Source organism: Bos mutus, chromosome 8 (assembly GCF_027580195.1).
Source record: "Bos mutus isolate GX-2022 chromosome 8, NWIPB_WYAK_1.1, whole genome shotgun sequence".
NCBI classification, from domain to species: Eukaryota; Metazoa; Chordata; class Mammalia; order Artiodactyla; family Bovidae; genus Bos; species Bos mutus.
In genome coordinates, this window is record NC_091624.1 from 94,517,593 (window position 1) to 94,537,805 (window position 20,213).

The 20,213-nt window shown below is 39.1% G+C and overlaps 1 protein-coding gene across 3 annotated transcripts in view; it reads left to right on the forward strand.

Annotated features, from left to right (window-relative positions):
* The window catches only part of IFT74 (intraflagellar transport 74), a 93,078-nt gene that overhangs the window by 45,315 nt on the left and 27,550 nt on the right, over nucleotides 1-20,213 (forward strand). For all 3 annotated transcript variants that reach the window (XM_005904804.3, XM_070375970.1, XM_070375971.1), the window contains 2 exons: nucleotides 508-548; nucleotides 7,362-7,441. In XM_005904804.3, the coding sequence (XP_005904866.2) occupies nucleotides 508-548; nucleotides 7,362-7,441 (121 nt within the window). The remainder of the gene's footprint in view (nucleotides 1-507; nucleotides 549-7,361; nucleotides 7,442-20,213) is intronic.

Consider the following 20,213-nt stretch of genomic DNA (forward strand, 5'->3'; position numbering starts at 1 on the left):
TCCAGCCTGTGTTTCTTCCAGTCCAGCGTTTCTCATGATGTACTCTGCGTATAAGTTAAATAAACAGGGTGACAATATACAGCCTTGACATACCACAAAAGTTACTCATTGTTTTTCTGAAATTGAAATGTAATGGGGATTGCTAAATCTGGCAACTCTACTTTGTGTGTAGGTTGGGAGTAGGTAATAGGGGGAGCAGGGGTAGGGAGACAGTCTCAAACATCCTAGATATTTATTTAAACTGATTCGGTCCTGAAAATGTGTTAATCTCATTGTGCTTTGTTGGATATATCAGTCACCACTCTTTCTTTGAGGAGGAAAGAAAAATCTGTGACTAGTTCCCCAGTGATGTTCCTTTTAACTTAAAAGGTTGAATTTTAAGAAATAAGTTAAAAGAAAGAGACTAGATTTGACATTTTAGTACATGCCTTTAGAAGGAAAATCTCTTTAAGATGGCCTAACAATGAACAGTTCTTTAAATTCTGTTTTCTCTTTGTACATTTATAGGTTAAAGAAGATAATCAGGAAATAGCCAGCATGGAGCGACAGTAAGTACATTTATATTAGGACATTTTACATTCATTTCTCATCTTTTAAATTGTGTAAGTGTATAAGAGATGCATATTGTTAGTCCTTTTTTTCAGTGGTTCATAGTGACAATGCAGCTTTCAGTTTTATTTATAGCTTTAAATAATTCTTTGAATGTTTAGTTAGGAGCCATTATGTAGTATAATTACTTTTTTAAAACAGCCTTATTGTGATGTAATACATACTATACAATTCACATATTTAAAGTGTACAACTTAGAGGTTTTTAGTATATTCACAGAATTGTGTAACCACCACCTCAGTCAATTTTCAAACACTTCAGTCACCCCACTAACAACCCATATCCCATCACATCTCTCATCCCCAATTCCCAGCCCTAGGCAACCACTCTGCTTTATGTCTCTATAGGTTAGCCTGTTCTGGACATTTCATATAAATGAAAGCATACAATGTATAGTCCTATGTGGCTGGATTCTTACACTTAGCATAATGTTTCCCTTATGGTTGGGGACACTGAGTGTACCAGTGCAAGTGCATGGGACCTTTTGAAGGAGGTCACCATTATCTTCATTACCTCCACCATAGTTTGGCCTCAGGTCAAATAACATGGAGGAAACACAGCCCCGCCCTTCAACAGAAAATTGGATTAACGATTTACTGAACATGGCCCCACCATCAGAATAAGACCCAGTTTCCCCCTCAGTCTCTCCCATAAGCTTCCATAAACTTCTTATCCTTCTCCATCAGAGGGCAGAAAACCACAATCACAGAAAACTATCCAATCTGAACACCACACCCTTGTCTAACTTAATGAAACTATGAGCCATGCCATGTAGGGCCACCTAGAATGGATGGGTCATGGTGGAGAGTTCTGACAAAATGTGGTCCACTGGAGAAGGGAATGGCAAACCCTTCAGTGAACCTTGAGAACCTCATGAATAGTATGAAAAGGCAAAAAGATAAGACACTGAAAGATGAACCCCCCCAGGTTGGTAGGTGCCCAGTATGCTACTAGAGATCAGTGGAGAAATAACTCCAGAAAGAATGGAGAGATGGAGACAAAGCAAAAACAACACCCAGTTGTGGATGTAAAGTGATGGAGGTAAAGTCTGATGCCATAAAGAGCAATATTGCATAAGAACCTAGAATGTTAGGTCCATGAATCAAGGCAAATTGGAAGTGGTCAAATAGGAGATGGCAAGAGTGAACATCGACATTTTAGGAATCAGCGAACTAAAATGGACTGAAATGGGTGAATTTGACTCAGATGACCATTATATGTACTACTGTGGGCAAGAATTTCTTAGAAGAAATGGAGTAGCCATCATAGTCAACAAAAGAGTTTGAAATGTAGTACTTGGATGTAATCTCAAAAACGACAGAATAATCTCTGTTCGTTTCCAAGGCAAACCATTCGGTATCACAGTAATCCAAGTCTATGCCCTGACCAATATTGCTGAAGAAGCTGAAGTTGAATGGTTATGAAGACCTACAAGACCTTCTAGCACTCACACCCAAAAAAGATGTCCTTTTCATTATAGGGGACTGGAATGCAAAAGTAGGCAGTCAGGAAATACCTTGAGTAACAGGCAGATTTCGGCTTGGAGTACACAGTGAAGCAGGGCAAAGGCTAATAGAATTTTGCCAAGAGAATGCACTGGTCATAGCAAATACCCTCCTCCAACAGAAGGGAAGACTCTACACATGGACGTCACCAGATGGTCAATACCGAAATCAGATTGATTATATTCTTTGCAGCCAAAGATAGAGAAGCTCTATGCAGTCAGCAAAAACAAGAGGAGTTGACTGTGGCTCAGAGCATGAACTCTTTAAGCCAAATTCAGACTTAAATTGAAGAAAGTAGGGAAAACCACTAGACCATTCAGGTATGACCTAAATCAAATCCCTTATGATTATACAGTGGCAGTGACAAATAGATTCAAGGTATTAGATCTGATAGACAGAATGCCTGAAGAACTATGGATGGAGGTTCTTGACGTTGTACAGCAGGCAGTGATCAAGACCATCCCCAAGAAAAAGAAATGGAAAAAGGCAAAATGGTTGTCTGAGGAGGCCTTACAAATAGCTATGAAAAGAAGAGAAGCGAAAGGCAAAGGAGAAAAGATATACCCATTTGAATGCAGACTTCCAAAGAATTGCAAGGAGAGATAAGAAAGCCTTCCTCAATGATCAGTGCAAAGAAATAGAGGAAAACAATAGAATGGGAAAGACTAGAGATCTCTTCAAGAAAATTAGAGATACCAAGGGAACATTTCATGCAAAGATGGGCACAATAAAGGACAGAAATGGTATGGACCTAACATAAGCAGAAGATATTAAGAAGAGGTGGCAAGAATACACAGAAGAACTATACAAGAAAGATCTTCATGACCCAGATAATCATGATGGTGTGATCACTCATCTAGAGCCAGACATCCTGGAATGCCAAGTCAAGTGGGTCTTAGGAAGCATCACTAAGAACAAAGCTAGTGGAGGTGATGGAATTCCAGTTGAGCTGTTTTCAAATCCTAAAAGATGAAGCTGTGAAAGTGCTGCACTCAATATGTCAGCAAATTTGGAAAACTCAGCAGTGGCCACAGGACTGGAAAAGGTCGGTTTTCCTTCCAATCCCAAAGAAAGGCAATGCCAAAGAATGCTCAAAGTACCACACAGTTGCCCTCATCTCACACGCTAGCAAAGTAATGCTCAAAATTCTCCAAGCCAGGCTTCAACAGTATGTGAACCATGAACTTCCAGATGTTCAAGCTTGTTTTCAAAAAGGCAGAGAGGAACCAGAGACCAAGTGGCCAACATTTGTTGGATTGTGGAAAAAGCAAGAGAGTTCCAGAAAAACATCTATTTCAGTTTTACTGACAATGTCAAAGCCTTTGATTGTGTGGATCACAATAAACTGTGGAAAATTCTTCAAGAGGTGAGAATGCCAGACCACCTGACCTGCCTCCTGAGAAATCTGTATTCAGGACAAGAGGCAACAGTTAGAACTGGACGTGGAACAACAGACTGGTTCCAAATCAGGAAAGGAGTACATCAAGGCTGTATATTGTCAGCCTGCTTATTTAACTTATATGCAGAATACATCATGAGAAATGTTGGGCTTGATGAAGCATAAGCTGGAATCAAGATTGCCGGGAGAAATATCAATAACCTCAGATATGCAGATGACACCACCCTTAGAGCCTCATGAGGAAAGTGAAATAGGAGAGTGAAAAAGTTGGCTTAAAGCTCATCATTCAGAAACTAAGATCATGGCATCTGGTCCCACGGCAAATAGATGGAGAAACAGTAGAAACAGTGACAGACTTTATTTTTTGGGCTCCAAAATCACTGCAGATGGTGACTGCAGCCATGAAATTAAAAGACAGTTATGACCAACCTAGAAAGGAAGAAAAAGAAAGACAGTGACGTCACTCTGTAGTGTCCGACTCTGCAACCCCGTGGACTGTAGCCTACCAGGCTCCTCCGTCCATGGATTCTCCAGGCAAGAATACTGGAGTGGGTTGCCATTTCCTTCTCCAGGGGATCTTCCCAACCCAGGGATCGAACTCACGTCTCCCACACTGCAGGCAGATGCTTTACCTTCTGAGCCACCAAGAGAGCCCTATGACCAATCTAGACAGCATATAAAAAGCAGAGACATTACTTTGCTAACAAAGGTCAGTCTAGTCAAAGCTATGGTTTTTCCAGTAGTCATGTATGGATGTGAGAGTTGGATTATAAAGAAAGCTGAGCAGCAAAGAATTGTTGCTTTTGAACAGTGGTGTTGGAGAAGACTCTTGAGAGTCCCTTGGACAGCAAGGAGATCCAACCAGTCCATCTTAAAGGAAATCAGTCTGGAATATTCATTGGAAGGACTGAAACTGAAGCTGAAACTCCCAGTACTTTGGCCACCTTATGTGAAGAACTGACTCATTTGAAAAGACCCTGATACTGAGAAAGATTGAGGGTGGGAAGAGAAGGGATTGACAGCGGATGAGATGGGTTGGATGGCATCACCGACTCAATGGACATGAGTTTGGGTAAACTCTGGGAGTTGGTGATGGACAGGGAGGCCTGGTGTGCTGTAGTCCATGGGGTCACAAAGAATCAGACATGACTGAGTGACTGGACTGAACTGAATGTTTCCAAGGTTCATCTATGTTGTAGCATGTATCAGTATTTCATTTCTTTTTATTGCCAAATAATATCCCATTGCATGGATAGACCGTATTTATTTATCCATTCATTAATTGATAGACATTTGGATTGTTTCTGTTTTTTGGCTATAATGGATTATGCTGGTATGAAGATTCATGTACAAATTTTTGTGTGGACATATATTTTTGCTTCTCTTGTATATTTACCAAGACTGGAATTTACCTGGGAGTGCTGATTCACACAATAACTCTATATTTAACTTTTTTGAGGAGGTTCCAGACTATTTTCCAATGCTGCTAAACCATTTTACATTTTCACCAGCAGTGACTAAGTATTCCAGTTTCTCCATGACTTTATCAACACTTGTTAATTACCTTTTTTTTTATTATAACCATTATAGTGTGTGTGAAGTGGTATCTCATTGATTTGCATTTTCCTGATGACTAATGAATGATGTTGAACCTTTTTTCATGCACTTATTCGTCATATGTATATATTCTTTGGAAAAATACTGTTCACATTCTTTGCCCATTTTTTTCCATTCAGTTTTATAAATTTTATTCGTGTTTTGGCTGTGTTGGGTCTTCCTTACAGTGCATGGGCTCTTTGTTGCTATATGCTGGCTTTCTCTAGTTGTGGAGAGGGAGCCAGTCTCTAGGTGCAGCGCGTGGGCTTCTCCTTACAGTGACTTCTCTTGCTGTGGAGCACAGTCTCTAGGGTGTGGAAGCTCGGTAGTTGTGGCTCATGGACTTAGTTGCCCCATGGCGTGTGGGATCTTAGTTCCCAGACTGGGGATTGAACCCATGTCCCCAGCACTGGCAGGTAAATTCTTAACCACTGGGCCACCAGGGAAGTCCTCCCAATTTTAAATTGAATTATTAATTTATTTTTGACTGTGCCACGCAGGATCTTAGTTCCCTGACCAAGGATTGAACTGGAGTCCCTTCCATTGAAAGTGCAGAGTCTTAACCACTGGACTGTCAAAGAAGTCCATTTATTGTCTTATTACTGAATTGTAAGAGTTCTTTATATATGCTAAATAGATTCTCTCATTAGGTAAATGACTTGCAAAATTTTTCTTCCATTATGTGGGTATTCTTTTTACTTTATGGTGTTCGTTGAAACACAGAAATTTTAAATTTTGATGATATCTGGTTTGTTTTCTTCTGTTGCTTGTGCTTTTGGTGTCAAGAAACCAGTGCCTAATTCAAGTTCACAAAGACTTATGCTTATGTTTTACTTTTATTTAACTGTTTTATAGTGCAGTTCTTATGTTTAGATCTGTGATCCATTAACTTATGTGAATGGTATGAGGTAGGAGTCCAATTGTATTCTTTTCCTTGTGCATTTCCAGCTGTCCCAGTACCATTTGTTGAAATATTCTTTCAACAAATGTTGTTTGATGTTCTTCCTCTGTTAAACTGTTTTGGTACCTTTGTCAAAAATCAGTGTATATAGATACAGTCCTTTTTCTAGACTCAAAACAATTCTATTCCATGGCTATATGTGTCTTTTCTTATTCCAGTACCATACTGTCTTGATTACTATTTGTTGTTATTATTCAGTCACTAATCATGTCCAACTCTTTACAACCCCATGGGCTGTAGTATGCCAGGCTCCCTGTCCTTCATTATCTCCTGGAATTTGCTCAAATTCATGTCCATTGAGTCGGGGATACTATATAACCATCTCATCCTCTGCTTCCTTTTTTCTCCTTATGCCTTCAATCTTTCTCAGCATCAGGGCCTTTTCCAGTGAGTCTGCTCTTCACATCAGGTGGCCAGAGTATTGGAGTTTCAGGTTCAGCATAATTTCTCCCAAAGAATATTCAGGATTGATTTCCCTTAGGGTTGACTGGTTGAATCTCCTTGCAGTCCGAGGGACTCCCAAGAGTCTTCTCTAGCACCAAATTCAAAAACATCAGTTCTTTGGTGCTCAACCTTTTTACCTTTTTTATGGTCCATGGTCCAACTCACATTTGTACTACTGGAAAAATCATAGCTTTGATTATATGAACCTTTGTCAGCGAAGTGACATCTCTGCTTTTTAATGTGCTGTCTAGGTTTGTCACAGCTTTCCTTCCAAGGAGTAAGCGTCTTTAAATTCTATGGCTGCAGTCACTGTCTGCAGTGATTTTGGAGCCCAGGGAAAGAAAATCTGACATTGCTTCCATTTTTTCCCCTTCTATTTGTCATAAAGTGATGGGAGCAGATGCTATGATCTTGGTTTTTTTCTAATGATTACTATAATTTTGTAATAAGTACAACTGCTTTTGTGAAAATTTTAACCCATATAATCTGGTCTCAATGGTAAATTTTCTGTTATTTTCCAACTTTTAAGACAAACTTTCTAACTTAGTTTAGCTAAAGATTTTTTTATTTTCTTAGTATGACAAGTAAAGTTCAAAAGAACTTTGGGGAAGTGTCTGCTGTTGAAGTCAGGCAAGCTGACATTCTCGGAATACACTTGTACTTTAAAGATGAATCACGAAAAAATATTTTTCTCTCAAAATTTATAGTTCTATTCTCAGAATAAAGCATATTTTTATCAATATTATTTCTGCAGATTAGAAAAGATTAAAGATTTTGTAACATCATCACTAAATGTTTTTATTGAATAGCAAAATCATCTGTCATAGATAAATAATATTTTCAACAGGTTAACAGATATAAAAGAAAAAATAAATCAATTTAATGAAGAAATTAGACAACTTGACATGGATTTAGAAGAACACCAAGGTAATTTTTTAATATTTTTATGATATATAATAATAGACTAAAAAATAGATACATAGCAATATTTATATAGTACTAGGGTCTCAGGGACTCTTTGCCTGGGGTTTATTATTTAATTCTTTGTGATATCACTAAGTTTAATTGCTAAAATACTAAACTACTACAATACTAAATATAGTTAGTATTGAATTAAAGCCAACTAAAAGCTGTATGTAACTTAAAATGGTTGTATAGAAAAGGGAACTCTCTAACACTGTTGGTGGGAATGCAAACTAGTACAGCCACTATGGAGAACAGTGTGGAGATGCCTTAAAAAACTGGAAATAGAACTGCCTTATGATCCAGCAATCCCACTGCTGGGCATATACACTGAGGAAACCAGAAGGGAAAGAGACATGTGTACCCCAATGTTCATTGCAGCACTGTTTATAATAGCCAGGATATGGAAGCAACCTAGATGCCCATCAGCAGATGAATGGATAAGAAAGCAGTGGTACATATACACAATGGAGTATTACTCAGCCATTAAAAAGAATACATTTGAATCAGTTCTAGTGATGGATGAAACTGGAACCTATTATACAGAGTGAAGTAAGCCAGAAAGAAAAACACCAGTACAGTATACTAACGCATATATATGGAATTTAGAAAGATGGTAACAATAACCCTGTGTACGAGACAGCAAAAGAGACACTGATGTATAGATCAGTCTTATGGACTCTGTGGGAGAGGGAGAGGGTGGGGAGATTTGGGAGAATGGCATTGAAACATGTATAATATCATGTATGAAACGAGTCGCCAGTCCAGGTTTGATGCACGATACTGGATGCTTGGGGCTGGTGCACTGGGACGACCCAGAGGGAGGGTATGGGGAGGGAGGAGGGAGGAGGGTTCAGGATGGGGAACACAGGTATACCTGTGGCGGATTCATTTCGATATTTGGCAAAACTAATACAATATTGTAAAGTTTAAAAATAAAATAAAATTAAAAAAAAAAGAAAAACATAAAAAAAAGAAAAAAAAATAAGAATTTATTTTGTTTTGCCAAGAAGTTCTTTTTTAATCAAGTAAAATGGGTTAAAGTTGCTCACAGATTTCTAAGTTATACTTCTTTTCATGGGCAATGTGGTAGAGTTGCAGAGGAGTGAGGATCAAGTCATAAATGTCACAAAAGGTCAGGAAGTTATTCCCCAGAGGGCCCAGTAATGAGGTAGCAAATATTGATTATCGAGTTCTCTGTCACCTTCCCCTAGCAGTGGCATTTGAAGAGCCAAGGAAGAACCAGAGCTCTGGGGGTGGAAACGCTGTGGTGTGGATGTGGGAGCTGCAGTGTGTGTGTGTTTGGGGGAGACTTTGGGCGTTACAGATTTCTAACCAGCTTCTCTCTAATAAAGGGGGAATGTGGGTTACTATGGCACTTTAATCACATATTAACTGCAAACCAGTTAGTATGTTAATTGGATTATCAACACTTGACTATATATTCTTAAAGTTAGGTATGGTATTGTAAATAATATACCTAGTATAGCAGAACAGATTAAGAAGAAGTGGCAAAAATACACAGAACAACTATACAAAAAGGTCTTAATGACCTGGATAAACATGATGATGTGGTCACTCACCTAGAACCAGACATCCTGGAGTGTGAAGTCAAGTGGGCCTTCAAAAGCATTACTATTAAAGTTACTGGAAGTGATGGAATTCCAGTTGAGCTATTTAAAATCCTAAAAGATGTTACTGTTAAAGTGAAAGTGAAAGTCGCTCAGTCATGTCTGACTCTTTGCAACCCCATGGACTACACAGTCCATGGACTTCTTCAGGCCAGAATACTGGAGTGGGTAGCCTTTCCCTTCTCCAGGGGATCTTCCCAACCCAGGGATCGAACCCAGGTCTCCCGCACTGCAGGCGGATTCTTTACCAGCTGAGCCATAAGGGAAGCCCGTTACTGTTAAAATGTTGCACTAAATATGTCAGCAAATTTGGAAAACTCAGAAGTGGCCACAGGACTGGAAAAGGTCAGTTTTCATTCCAGTCCCAAAGAAGGGCAGTGCCAAAGAATGTTAAACTATACAATTAAGCGTACAGTTAGGGCTTCCCTGATAACTCAGTTGGTAAAGAATCCTCTTGCAGTGCAGGAGACCCCAGTTGGATTCCTGGGGTCGGGAAGATCCACTGGAGAAGGGATAGGCTACCCACTCCAGTATTCTTGGGCTTCCCTTGTGTCTCAGCCAGTAAAGAATCCGCCTGCATTGTGGGAGACCTGGGTTTGATCCCTGGGGTTGAAAAGATCCCCTGGAGAAGGGAAAGGCTGCCCACTCCAGATTTCTGGTCCGGAGAATTCCATGGGCTGTATATGTATAGTCCATGGAGTCGCAAAAAGTCAGACACGATTGAGTGACTTCACTTTGACTTTCACATTTTGTGCTCATTTCACGTGCTAGCAAGGTTATGCTCAAACCTTCAAGGTAGACTTCAGTAGTACATGAACTGAGCCTCCAGATGTACAAGCTGGGTTTAGAAAAAGCAGAGGAACCAGAGATCAAATGGCCAACATTGTTTGGATCATAGAAAAAGGGAGGGAATTCCAGAAAAGCATCTACTTCTGCTTTATTGACTATGCTAAAGCCTTTGACACTGTGGATCACAACAAATTGTGGAAAATTCTTCTTTTGCAAAGAGCAGAAAAAATCTTGATGCTGAGAAAGTAAGAGGAGAAAGAGGGGATGCAAGGATGCTCCTTCATCCTTTGGAGGAGCAAAACATGAGACGGTTAGATAGCATCACTGACTCAGTGGACATGAATCTGAGCAAACTCCTCCTCCTGCCATGCTGCAGTTCATGGAGTCTCAGAGTCGGACAGGACTTAGCGACTTTACAACAACAATAATGGCTGAAGAAACGTAGCAGGGGAAAAGGGTGTACTTTTGCTAAATTTTTTATTTCAATTTTAATGCAGTCTGTTAGTTTTATTTGTACTTCTTCTTGACTTATGAGTAATAGTGTTAGCTACTATTGATTACTTATCTGGACTGGTTAGTTTGTGATCTTTACAGAAACCCTTTGAAGCCTCGTTAACCTCTTTTATACTTGTTGAAGCTCAGAGAAGTTACTCATATTTTCACAACTAATAACAGGTAGAGTCTAGATATAAACCAAGTTCTCTTTGACCCCAAAGTCTTAGTTTTATTGCCCAAACCTGATCTTGGCTTTCTGATATGAAGTGCTATATTTGTGAAATGAAAATATTCTTTTGAAATGCTTACAGTCCTACTTACATGTGGCTACATGGCTTCCCTGGTGGCTCAAAGGTGAAAGCGTGTGCCTGCAGTGTGGGAGACCCGGGTCCTATCCCTGGATTGGGAAGATCCCCTGGAGAAGGCAATGGCAACCCACTCCAGTATTCTTGCCTGGAGAATCCCATGGATGGAGGAGCCTGGTAGGTTACAGTCCACAGGGTCGCAAAGAGTCAGACACGACTGAGTGACTTCACTTTCATTTTCTCATGTCAATGGGATCTCTAAAAACAGACAAACTTTAAGCCCTGATTATTAGGAAAGTAAACTTATCTAAGCTTTCATTTTCTCATTTGCAAAATAAATATAATGGTCCTACCTCACTAAGATTTATGAATATTAAATGGTACACATGGTAAGGTAGGTTCATTAAGGTCATGTTATTTTCTTTATTAAATTATTTTATTGCTTTTAATTTATATAGATCTAGTATTGCAGATTTCTGAGAAATCTGAAAATGTTCTTGATTTCAGATACTTTATAGGATACATTTTAAATAATATTCCACATTCTAAATTTAAATTTATTAATTGCTAGTTCTAAAAGTTCCTCTGTTCTTCTTCAGGGGATCTTCCCAACCCACAGATTGAACCAGGTCTCCTGCATTGCAGGCAGACTCTTATACCATCTGAACCACCAGGGAATCCCAGTTCTAAAATAAATAGAATGCTTTAAATTGTAGCTTCCTTTCTCCTTTTCGTTTTCGAACATTCTTTTTCAAAAATTCTTTGTCCTTTCTTCCCGTGCTATGGCTTGCACTATCCAGTTCACCAACCAGGGATCGAACCTGTCCCCCTTGCGGTGGAAGCACAGAGCCCTAACCACTGGACCACCAGGGAATTCCCTGTCCTTTTTGATTAATGTAGAAAGATGCAATCTATAATAGTTACGAAAAAAAAGTAGCAAAAAAGTATATATACATATGCTTTTTAATTTTGTACACACATACACACACATGTCTGGGTGTGTGCTCATTTGCTCAGTCATGTCCAACTCTTTGCAACCTCGCGGACTATAGTCAGCCAGGCTTCTTTTTCCATGGAATTTTCCAGGCAAGAATCCTGGAATTGGTTGCCATTTCCTACTATAGGAAATCTTCCTGACCCAGGGATGAAACCTGTGTTTCTGGTGTCTCCTAAATTGGCAGGTGGACTCTTTACCACTGTGCCACCTGGGAAGCCCATATTTATATATGTAAATATAAGAATATATGTGATATATAAGTATTATGTGTTCATATATATCTCTCAATGGATTAGTTTTCTGTTCTTCTACTACCCTATGATCATCCTGAATATTGTGAACAGCATAGGGATTTTTCTTAGTTAAGGATCTCATTATTTCTTGCCTGAACTACTGCACTAGTCTACTAACTGGTCTCCCCACCTCCATTCTTGCTCCCTCTCAGATTCATCCACCACAGTATGCCGACTGACTTATGTGAAATGCGATTTTCTGTCATTCTCCTACTTAACAGTGGTTCTCAATGACCTACAAGATAAAATTTAAGAATCTTTGTATGGCATTCTAGTTCTTCCATAATCTGGCCTGTTCATCGTCAATCTCTTTTTCTATCCCTCGTTATCTCTATGCTTACATTCTAATAATAACAGTAATCTATTATACCAGTGGTACCTCACACCTCACCCCCTTTACCATATATCAAAGGATTGTTTCACGTTCAATCCTTTGTTCCTATTATTTATTCCCTTATCTTGAATGTTCTTTTCCCTGTTATTTATCTCCCTAACTTCTCATCTTTTAAGATCTAGCTCACGTATCCTTTCATGTCCAACATAATTAACCCTGACTTTCCTCCCTGACCTATTTCTGGGCTGGGCTAAGGGAATGACCCCCTCTGTTATCAGAGCAGATGGCTGGCATAAATGCATTGACCACAAGACTACCACTTTCTACTTAGATGTTTGTCTTTCTCTTAGGCTGTGTGTCCTCCAGGACAGGGACTGTGTCTTGTTTCCTCTTTCATCAACATAGTGCCTGGGAAAATAAGCATTCAATAAATCTTTATGGAATGAATCAAACAGGCCTTATTTTATTTAAATATTTTAAAATGATTATTAATTTTTGGCCACACCTTGCAGCTTGTAGGATTTTACTTGCCCAACCAAGGATTGAACCCCAGCCTGCCACAGTGAGAGCACAGAGTCCTAACCACTGGACCATGAGGGAATTTCCAGTCCTGTATTTTAGAAGGGAAAGATCTGTAGAGTCAATTAAAGGTGATAATTGGCCTCTAATCACTTCTTTGGGCCCTGCAGTTCTCTTTTAAGAAGTTAATCTTTTTTTCCTTCTGCGCTGGGTCTTCGTTACTGTGTGTGGGCTCTCTGTAATTGCAGCAAGTGGGGGCCACTCTCTCGTTGTGGCATGGGCCTTCTCATTGCAGTGGCTTTTCTTTTTGTGGGGTGTGAGCTCTGGGCCACTCTCTCATTGTGGCATGGGCCTTCTCATTGCGGTGGCTTTTCTTTTTGTGGGGTGTGGCTCTGGGTACGAGAGTTTATGTAGTTGTGATGCACAGGCTCAGTTGCTCTGCAGCATATGGCATCTTCCCAGATCAGGGATCGAACCTATGTCCCCTGCTTTGGCAGGTAGATTTTTAACCACTGGACCACCAGGGAAGTCTGGCCCTCTAGTTTTTAAGATATACAAATATACTCATATGCAGAGAGAGCTTGATGAATTAGCAACAGTTTTATTACCTTCTAGAGGATTCCTACCTTCGCAGTATATGATTTTCAATAAAGAGGTGGATTCTTTATTTTTCCAATAAAGAGGTGGATTCTATGTGTGCATTCTCAGGAGTCCCTTGACTTAAGATTGTGGATAATCTGCTTCTTAAAATGTGGAGGATTATCAGGTTGACTCTCTGGTCCATACTTATCTCTACCCCTGGCTTCATTCCTTCTGACCCATTTTATTAATTTCTTAGATGTTACCTGGTTTCTTCCATGTATGGCATCTGTATATAATCCAGCTTGGCTACCTTTTGCCTTGTAGGGGTTCTGGTTAAGATAGGATTTAAACCATAAATGTGTTTGTTCATGTCTGACCTTGTTAGTACTCCTCCAACCTTTTGATTTTCAAATAAACTTTTAAAAGTTTTGCATAATTTATTCTAAATTTAAAGGCATCTTTTGATATTGGTTTAGGTATAGTTACATTCTCTGCTAGGTATTAATGGTGGTACTGTAATCCAACAGCTTCATTAAATTCATCATATTTAGGCATTTTTTAAGTCCTTAAAGTTATAATTTGCTAAAAGTTACATTGCCAGACTGTTTGAGACCCTATGGACTGTAGCCCACCAGGCTCCTCTGTCCATGGGATTTTCCAGGCAAGTATACTGGAGTGGGTTGCCATGCCCTCCTCCAGGGGATCTTTATTATTATTGTTTCCTTTCCTATATTCCTCATTGCCAGGAGTTTGACCTTTAAAAATTCTTTTTACTGTCATTTTAGAGGAGTTTGGGGGTGGGGTGGGGCGAGGTGCACACTCAACCTTTATAGAAAAATTACAAGTTATAAATTTATCCAGAATTTCTGAAGAGTTTAATCATCTTGAATGTTCTTCATTTTACTGGTTTGTGGGTGTGTATGTTTTGCCTCAAATGACCATTCTCATGTGTTTTCATTAACTGTGCAATTATCAACCAGCATCTATAAGGATACCTACCCCTTCCTGCTTTTTAAAATTTTTCCTTAAACTAGTTCAAGTTATTTTAAAGACTCCAAATAACTTATTTTTTAACTGTATACTTTTTAAATACAAATCTGGTATATACTATCATAGGGAAAATTCAAGCAGTACCAAAGTGTATAAAGTAAAAAGGCATCTCCTTTCTCCTCATACTCATCCTTCATTGCTTTTCTCCTCATACTTGTACTTCAGAGGTAATCATTGTTTACAGCATAGCCTTTTAGACTTTTTTCTATACATAGCACACATATATATAATTGTATATATATATATATTTTATATATGTGTATATTTAATTAAGTGATACACTATAAAGTTCTTCTGAGCTTGAGGTTTTTAACTTTGTACTTACAAAAACTATTAGCTGTGGTCATGTTGATATGGTTTTTAAGTAACATTAGCTATATCCACATTGACGTTTGTTGTTGTTTAGTTGCTAAGTCATGTTCAGCTGTTTGCAACCCCGTGGTCTATGGCCCACCAGGCTCCTCTGTCCCTGGGATTTTCCAAGCAGAAGTACTAGAATGGGTTGTCATTTCCTTCTTCAGGCGATCTTCCCAACTCAGGGATTTAACCCAGGTCTCCTGCACTGGCCGGAGGATTCTTTACCACTGAGCCTCCAAGGAAGCCTCTACATTGATTGACATTAGGTTGTTTCTAATTTTTCACTACCAAGAATAATGCTGCAGTAAATAACCTTGAAAATTTCCCCTTGATACATACATGTTTGTTAATTTGTTTATTTCTGTAGACTAAATTTCTAGAAGTGAAATTTTGAATAGAATGTTATTTATGTATACAATTTTTATTATTTTTTAAAATTTCTTTCCAGAAAAGGTTGTACCATTTTATACAACTACAGTTCAGTTCAGTTCAGTCGCTCAGTCATGTCCGACTCTTTGTGACCCCGTGAATCGCAGCACGCCAGGCCTCCCTATCCATCACCAACTCCCGGAGTTCACTCAGACTCATGTCCATAGAGTCAGTGTGTAAAAGTGTTTCCTCACCAGTGCTAGTTATTAGTTTTTGTCAGTCAAGATAATACAGAGTTCTCTGACAATTCAGTGTTCTCCAAGGCCTGAATCTGTGTTACTATGATGATCCACAAGGTGGGGCTAATTTTCTGGACATCTACATACTCAGACTGGGCTTAAGGAACGCAGTTTACAAAGTACAGTCACATATCTCCCCAAGAAGGATTTTTGGACATCATCACTAACTATAAATTATTCCTTCAATTTGAGAGTATGGTATTTTCCCAGAGATTGATGAAACAAACTATCATGTGGTTATTAATAGAATATATCACAGACATCTAAATATCTAACAGCTCTAATGTGATAAATATATGTCATAATAAAAGGCTATAGGATCATAAGATTACTGTCTTAAGTTTCAAATGAATTCATTTCAGTTTATTCCATGATTTATATACTGCTTTCAAGAACAGTAAAAAAGACAACCATTAAATGTTTAGTGAGTGCCAAAAAAAAGAATAGTAAAAACATAGAATACAACCCTTTGGTTTGTCTGTAGGTTACTTCTTCCTACTCATAGTTCCACGGCCCAGGTTAGAAGCTTTTATTCTCTGATTTTGTCAGATAAAATAGAATTTATGAAGACAGAATAGTTTTGTTTTAGAGCACAGGTTCTACAACCAGAATGCCAGGATTCAAATCTGGGCTGTTCTGTTTTACTGGCTGATCTTAGCCATGCTACTTGACCTTTCTGTACCTTTGTTTCTTCGTCTTTAAAGGGAGATAATAATAGTACCTACCTTCCTCTTAGGGTTACTGTGAGGATTAAATGAACAGTTGTGTGAGTGTGTATGTGTATGACTCAGAATAGCATGCAGTTTTAAAATTGTGCATAAATGTTAGTTATTGGTTGTTAGTATTAATGCTATTCATTTATAAACTGAAACTTGAATAACTGTCATGGAGATTTTCTCAAAACATATTTGGAAAGAATTTTCCCCTTAGTATTTTCTCTGGAACATACAGGATAACATCTTCAGCTTACCATCTGGTATCTGAGATTTCAAATGACATCTTTATGCTGCTATTCTTTAGTTTCTCAATAAACATTCAGTGAAGAATGAGTCATTTCTTGGTGTTCAATTTGGAGACTGGTTAAACTATTCATTAGTATAGTGGTGTTATCTTCAGACCAGGCACATTAGCATCATCTGAAACTTGTTAGAAATGAAACTTCTTGGATTCTACCCCAAACCTACTGAACATGAAACCTTGAGAATACAGTTTAGCAGTTTGTTTCAACAAACCCTCCTGATGATTCTGATGCATGCTAAGGTTTGATAACCACTGCTTTAGGAAATAATTAAGAACTTAACATTGTATTTAGTATACATGCCAAGGATTACTCATTAGACCATATGATTTTGTTGACATTACTCTGTTGAAGAAACTTTTTAAAATGGTACTTTCTCTTTTCTTTAGAAAAGGTGAGACTTTAGGCAATAATTTAACTTTTACATATTTAGAGGATTTTTATTGTATATATTTTAAATGCCTCTAGTAGATAGAATTACCAGACTTGTCTGCATAGCTGTAAAGAAACTTTCTTGGCAAAATTTAAAACATTTTGTAGAGAATGTATGATTGATAAATTGGGTGAAGCTTGAAAGTGAAAGAAGAGAGTGAAAAAGTTGGCTTAAAGTTCAGTACTCAGAAAACTAAGATCATGGCATCCAGTCCCATCACTTGATGGCAAATAGATGGAGAAACAGTGGAAACAGTGACAGACTTTATTTTTTGGGGGCTCCAAAATCACTGCAGATGGTGACTGCATCCATGAAATTAAAAAAGACGCTTACTCCTTGGAAGGAAAGTTATGACCAACCCAGACAGCATGTTAAAAAGCAGAGACGTTACTTTGTCAACAAAGGTCTGTCTAGACAAGGCTATGGTTTTTTCCAGTAGTCATGTATGGATGTGAGAGTTGGACTATAAAAAAAAGCTGAGTACTGAAGAATTGATGCTTTTGAACTGTGGTGTTGGAGAAGACTCTTGAGAGTCCCTTGGACTGCAAGGAGATCCAGCCAGTCCATCCTAAAGGAAATCAGTCCTGCCTGAATGTTCATTGGAAAGACAGATGCTGAACCTGAAACTCAGTACTTTGGCCACCTGATGTGAAAAGCTGACTCATTTGAAAAGACCCTAATGCTGGGAAAGATGGAAGGTGGGAGTAGAAGGGACGAAAGAGGATGAGATGGTTGGATGGCATCACCGAATCAATGGACATGAGTTTGAGTAAACTCCGGGAGTTGGTGATGGAGAGGGAGGACTGGCGTGCTGCAGTCCATGGGGTCGCAAAGAGTTGACACGACTGAGTGACTGAACTGAACTGAACTGAAGCCAAAAGTTAGTTGAGAACATTAAACTTATATGTACTCATTTTAACCTACCAGTTTAGTAGTATTTGATATATTAGTTTCTTACTACTATAGTGATACACAAAAAGGTAAGAGATGATATAAAAAGTTGAAATTTAATAGGACTACAAAACTAATTAAAATTGAAGTAGGAGTTGGGGAGAAGGAAGTGCTATAGCTTACTAAAATATGTGAAAATGTTAAAGGGGATTTAGATAACAGCTCAATGTGAATTCATGTGATATAGCCTCCAGAACAGCTGGAATCCTAATCCTTTTGCATTAACAAAAGATGAATATGTAGACTATGAGAAGTGATAGTCTGTTTGGAATCCTGTTTTTGGCATCATACTTTAAAAGGAATAAAGGATTGGAATTCACTAAGAGTACAATGAACAGATGTTAAGGGGGCTGAAACCATGCCAAATAAGGAACACTTGATGGTACTGAATATCAATAGTACTGGGAGGTTTACCTTGCCTCAGAAGGATCCCAAGTGCTAGAAAGGAAAAAGTCCTTCCAGCAAAAGTCCTTCGGGGTTAATTTTTGCCCCTCGGCATTAATTTTATTTGCTCTCTGCTGCTTTTTCTCCTCTAAAATCAGTAAGTCTGCTGACTTGGGGGCCTTGTGGCCAGGGAGTCACTAGCACGTACCTTGTACACTGGAGAGAAGATTGGGGAGCTACGTATTCTGGAAAATGGTGATCAGATCACATCAAATACTCAGAGTTTGAAAGTAGCTGTGAAATAACCCTCATTTTATGAGCGTTTCCTTTCCATCTCCTTGGTCTCTTCATTAGACCCTTTTGCTGGCCTGCTTTTTTTACACCTCCAGTGTGACAGCCAATTAGCTTCCCTCGTCTATGATCTTGTTGTCTTCTATAATAAGAAACCTAAGGGCAGATACCTTTTTCCTGAGGTAAAACAAGCCCTGTGTTTTACCCTACTTTAGGATGACCCATGTCTATACATTGCCTCTCATGGAACGCTCAGATATTAATCCACCAACTGAGAAATTACAAAATAGAGGAGTTCACTAGGGATCTGATCTCTTTTCTTTTTAGCCGCAATGATATGGGGGAGGAGGTTTTCTGAAACTTGGGAATCTGCTAAGATATAGGGGTCTGTCTTACCTAATGCAGCTGACTAGCTGTATAGCTGGAGACATTGACCAGATATATCTTTCAGCTCCATGTTTTGGTAACTTGGAGCATGGGATTGAGTGGAGTAGCAGATAGGAATCTCCCAGGTTTCTGACTTGCATGATTATGATGGTGAAGGGCTTTCAAACATAGTAGCGAATACAGAGGGGTACAGACTTTGAGGGAGAAGACTGATGCATTTAACTATGGAATGGCTCAGGAGTAAAGAATTTGCCTGCCAATGCAGGAGCCACAGGAGACGTGGGTTCAATCCCTGAGTTGGAAAGGTCCCCTGGAGAAGGGCATCACACTCCAGTACTCTTGCTTGGAGAATCCCATGGACAGAGGAGCCTGGCGGGCTACAGTCCATAGCGTCGCAAAGAGTTGGACGTGACTGAAGTGACTAGCATGCATGCATACATGCTGTGTGTTAGGATGTCCTAAAACGTATCCACAAAAATATATCTAATAAATAATTGGATAAAACAATCTGAAAATTAGGAAAAAGACAAAGAGTTCTTCAACCACAAGAATGAGTGGGATTTCCGTGGATATAATGTAGCATTCAGTTCAGTTCAGTTGCTCAGTCATGTCCAACTCTTTGCAACCCCATGGACTGCCCCATGCCAGGCCTCCCTGTCTAACACCAACTCCCGGGGTTTACCCAAACTCATGTCCATTGAGTCAGTGATGCCATCCACCCATCTCATCCTCTGTTATCCCCTTCTCCACTTGCACTCAATCTTTCCCAGCATCAGGGTCTTTTCAAATGAGTCAGCTCTTCACATCAGGTGGCCAAAGTATTGGAGTTTCAGCTTTAGTATCAATGTTTCCAATGAATATCAGGACTAATCTCCTTTAGGATGGACTGGTTGGATTTCCTTGCAGTCCAAAGGACTCTCAAGAGTCTTCTCCAACATCACAATTCAAAAGCATCAATTCTTTGGCTCTCAGCTTTTATTATAGTCCAACTCTCACATCCATACATGACTACTGGAAAAACCATAGCTTTGACCAAATGGACCTTTGTTGGCAAAGTAATGTCTCTGCTTTTTAATATGCTGTCTAGGTTGGTCGTAACTTTTCTTCCAAGGAGCAAGTGTCTTTTAATTTCATGGCTGCAGTCACCATCTGCAGTGATTTTGGAGCCCCCAAAAATAAAGTCTGTCACTGTTTCCACTGTTTCTCTGTCTATTTGCCATGAAGTGATGGGGCCAGATGCCATGATGTTAGT